General features: G+C 43.8%; 1 protein-coding gene across 2 annotated transcripts in view; it reads left to right on the forward strand.

Annotated features, from left to right (window-relative positions):
* CREB3L2 (cAMP responsive element binding protein 3 like 2) overlaps positions 1-3,337 on the forward strand; it is a 176,357-nt gene that overhangs the window by 103,841 nt on the left and 69,179 nt on the right. For both annotated transcript variants that reach the window (XM_019515440.1, XM_019515439.1), the window contains exon 2: positions 841-1,057. In XM_019515440.1, coding sequence (XP_019370985.1) covers positions 841-1,057 — 217 coding nt within the window. The remainder of the gene's footprint in view (positions 1-840; positions 1,058-3,337) is intronic.

Below are 3,337 nucleotides of genomic sequence, written 5' to 3' on the forward strand. Positions count from 1 at the left end.
TGACACGAACATTAGCCTCAGGTCAAAAACCAGCCATTCAGCCCACATGCCATTTCCAGACCAAACTGTTTGTACCAGAGTTTGACTCCTCTGGTTCCTGACCCTTTGCCAAGAGCATAGGGTGATGGAAGTGTCACACCACAGTAACTAGCTTGTCTGACTGTAATATTTGATCATCCTTCTTCCTTACCATCTTTTCTCCATGCCTCAAGGAGCATGCAAGTCTTTTTTTTGTGTTTCATTCCTCATACAAAGGATAAGTTTTGACTTGTAAATCCTTCAAGATTTTTCGCTGCATGGTTGAATGCGAGATGCATTCTCATTAACACTGCTACACTCCAAAAAATATCCTGGGAACAAAGGAGAATGCCCACAGCATGAGCTGACTGTGGACTTTTCTCTGTTTGTCTTAGGCTTTTAAAGGGAGTCAATCACCACAGTATCTAAGCACTTTTAAAGGGCCACGTGCTTAACCTGTGTACCTTGAGACAGATGTGTACTATTTTACAGCTGGGATCAGCTCCTATGGATATGATCATCTCTCTCCTCAAGCAGTCCATAAACAGGGAAGTGACCTTTGATACAAGTCTATTTTACTGTTTGTGTCTAGGAGAACTCTTTTGTTCTAGCTATAGCTTTTCAACGTGGTAAAGTAAATGGACTTGAGAAGATAGTGATGAGACCTATTAGTGGTAGGGAGGTGGGAGTGCTTCATTTTCTTACTGATTGGCACAGACCCGTAGTTCAAATATTGTAATGATTTTGCTCTGCGTTTCTAGTGTCAGCATGAATGCATGAGACCTTGTTAGATAAAAGCTCTTTTTCTTTTTGTCTCCACAGCACTTCACAGAGTTCCTGGATGAGTTTTCACAGGATGTCCTAGGCCACCTTTTGAATGACCCCTTCTTGTCTGAGAAAAATGAGATGATGGAGGTGGAGCTCTCCCCGGCTTCCCCAGCTCCTCTCATCCAGGCAGAACACAGTTACTCCTTGTGTGGAGACTCTCGCCCCCAGTCACCCCTGACCCATGTATCAACTGATGACAACTTCAATGAAGGTAATTTTGATGTGCCTGAATTGATGTTGGCCCTTGTGAAAAACAAGCCTAGGGTCGTCCTGAGTTGCAATAACATAACTTGAAGCAAATTATGGAAATGCTTTATGCACACATGATCATGTGGTGTTTGCAGGAAATTAGAATGGCTACAGATAACTTGGGAAGAAGGATACATCTTTGGAGTCAGAACTCTGTAGAAAAACTCAGAAATTCTTACCAAGTGGGGGAGTTGTTCTTACCTGTGGCTACTAGAATTCAGTTTTATGCAGCGGGTTTATGAAGAGAGTTTGGAAGTAGAATAATAGGTGAACGTGTCCCAGTGGGAGGGAGTCTTCAAATTTCTGAGTGTAGAAGAGATCTTTGCAGATTTACATCTTATCAAGTCAAAATTTCCAGAGGTGTCCAAAGCAAGACTCTTATCCAATACTGAGCACTGGGAACTTTCAGATGCTTGGTAGCACTGAACCTGGCCACTAATTTAGGAACCTAAATATGCCGAAGTCTGGAAAAACTGGGTCACTAATTTAAAATTTAACATACATTGGAAAAGAGGAAATATAAAAAATATGTAGAGGCTAATGAAGTATGCAGTGTAGGTTCTTGGTGGGCTACTGAGAGATGTGAGAATAAAAAAATAACTTCTCCAGGAATTTAAGAAATAAACAAGAACATTCGCTGCAGGCTCTAGCTGGATGTAAATTGATGACGGCAGCGTTAAACCAAAATGGGTTAATGCTGGAAGGAAGCTGAGATGAGTAAGGAGTAGGGCTGTGGGAAGCTTCCGTTCGTGATTTGATTCGGCCCAATTCAGTGGCGAATCTCCGAATCCAAATCAAATCAGAGGACCCTTTAATCTCTCCAAATCGAATCAGAACCCTCTGAATTGATTTGGAGATTTGGACATAGAGACAGCTTTAAATGTTTTTTCTACATACCTCTAGGTAGCAGGGGCTTGTGAGTGCTGCAATGCTGGGGCGCATGGAGTGTCCCACAGATGTGCGGGGGGCTCCCCAGCACTCTTGGCAGCGGACCCGGAAGTGGACCAGAAGCACTTCTGGTCCACTTCCAGGTCTACTGGGTGGGGCACCTGGGGTCCCCCCATGGCTGATCGCCAAGCTGGGTAGACATGGGAAGGGGGTGGGGCACCCAGCATGCTGCCTGGCAGACCCAGAAGTGGACCTGAAGTACTTCTGGTCCACTTCCAGGTTAACTGCCAAGCATGTGGAGGGCTCCCCCTGCATTCCTGTAGGATGCTCCATGCACCCCAGCATTGCAGCGATCATGAGCCGCATCTGTGACCTCAGGGTATGTAGAAAAATCTTTTAAAGCTGTGCCTATGTCTGAATTGCTCATTCTCCAAATTGGCATCGAATCTTCAGATTTGGATTTGGCCAAATCAAATTGGGGACAGTGATCAGAATCAACCAATTGAATTGCTGTCCCTGATAGGGGTCAAATCTGAATTTAATAGGGCCCGCTTTGCACACCCCTAGTAAGGAGGACTTTTATTGGGGAGTGGGGAAAATACTGGAGAAGATGCAAGTCTTTCAATAAACAAATTAACCTCTTTAGTCATATCTCTGCCAGCTGAGGATCAGGCCTGACAATTCCGTAGTTGTGGAGCAACTGAATGTCTACAAGAAATTGGCTTTTTACAGAGCAAAATGTAGGCAAGAGTTATAGACAACTGAAGGTATCTAGATGGTTTTGGTTGCAATAAGTAGGACTTCACAGCGTTTATGAGTAAGACATGATGAATGGCAGCAACTTTTCTTGAGTGTCAAGTGGTCCAGCCATTCAAATGAAGAGCTGGGAGGGAGTGTGAAGAAAGCATAAGGGTGTGAAGGGATGAAGGAAATTTCAGCTTCATCCTTCCTGTTCTGGTGTGAAGATACCAGCAAGCAAGAACTGGAGTTCCAGATAAAAGCTCTGGCACCCAGGGGTCGGGCAGAGCATAGGACCAAGAATAACTGTTGATTACTAGGAACAATTGTCATGACTGACATTTGACATTGACTCCTAATAATCAGTTTACTTTTTCTTAGTTACCTTTGCAATGAAAAGCACCGGAATTGTAAGCCTTTTTTTTTTTTTTTTTTAACAAAATGAAGTTGGTGCGTAGGTAGTATTAGCAGGCTAAGCTGTTTTATAAGGATCCACCAAAACCAAACTGAGTTTCCAAAGGTTCCATGTTTTGTAGTCATTAACTCGAAAATAATCCAGCTGAATCTCCACAACGGCTCAAAGTCACCCATGGGCGACTGGAGCCCCCCCCAGCAA

Source organism: Gavialis gangeticus, unplaced genomic scaffold (genome assembly GCF_001723915.1).
Source record: "Gavialis gangeticus isolate Ggan-Ray unplaced genomic scaffold, GavGan_comp1, whole genome shotgun sequence".
Taxonomy (NCBI): domain Eukaryota; kingdom Metazoa; phylum Chordata; order Crocodylia; family Gavialidae; genus Gavialis; species Gavialis gangeticus.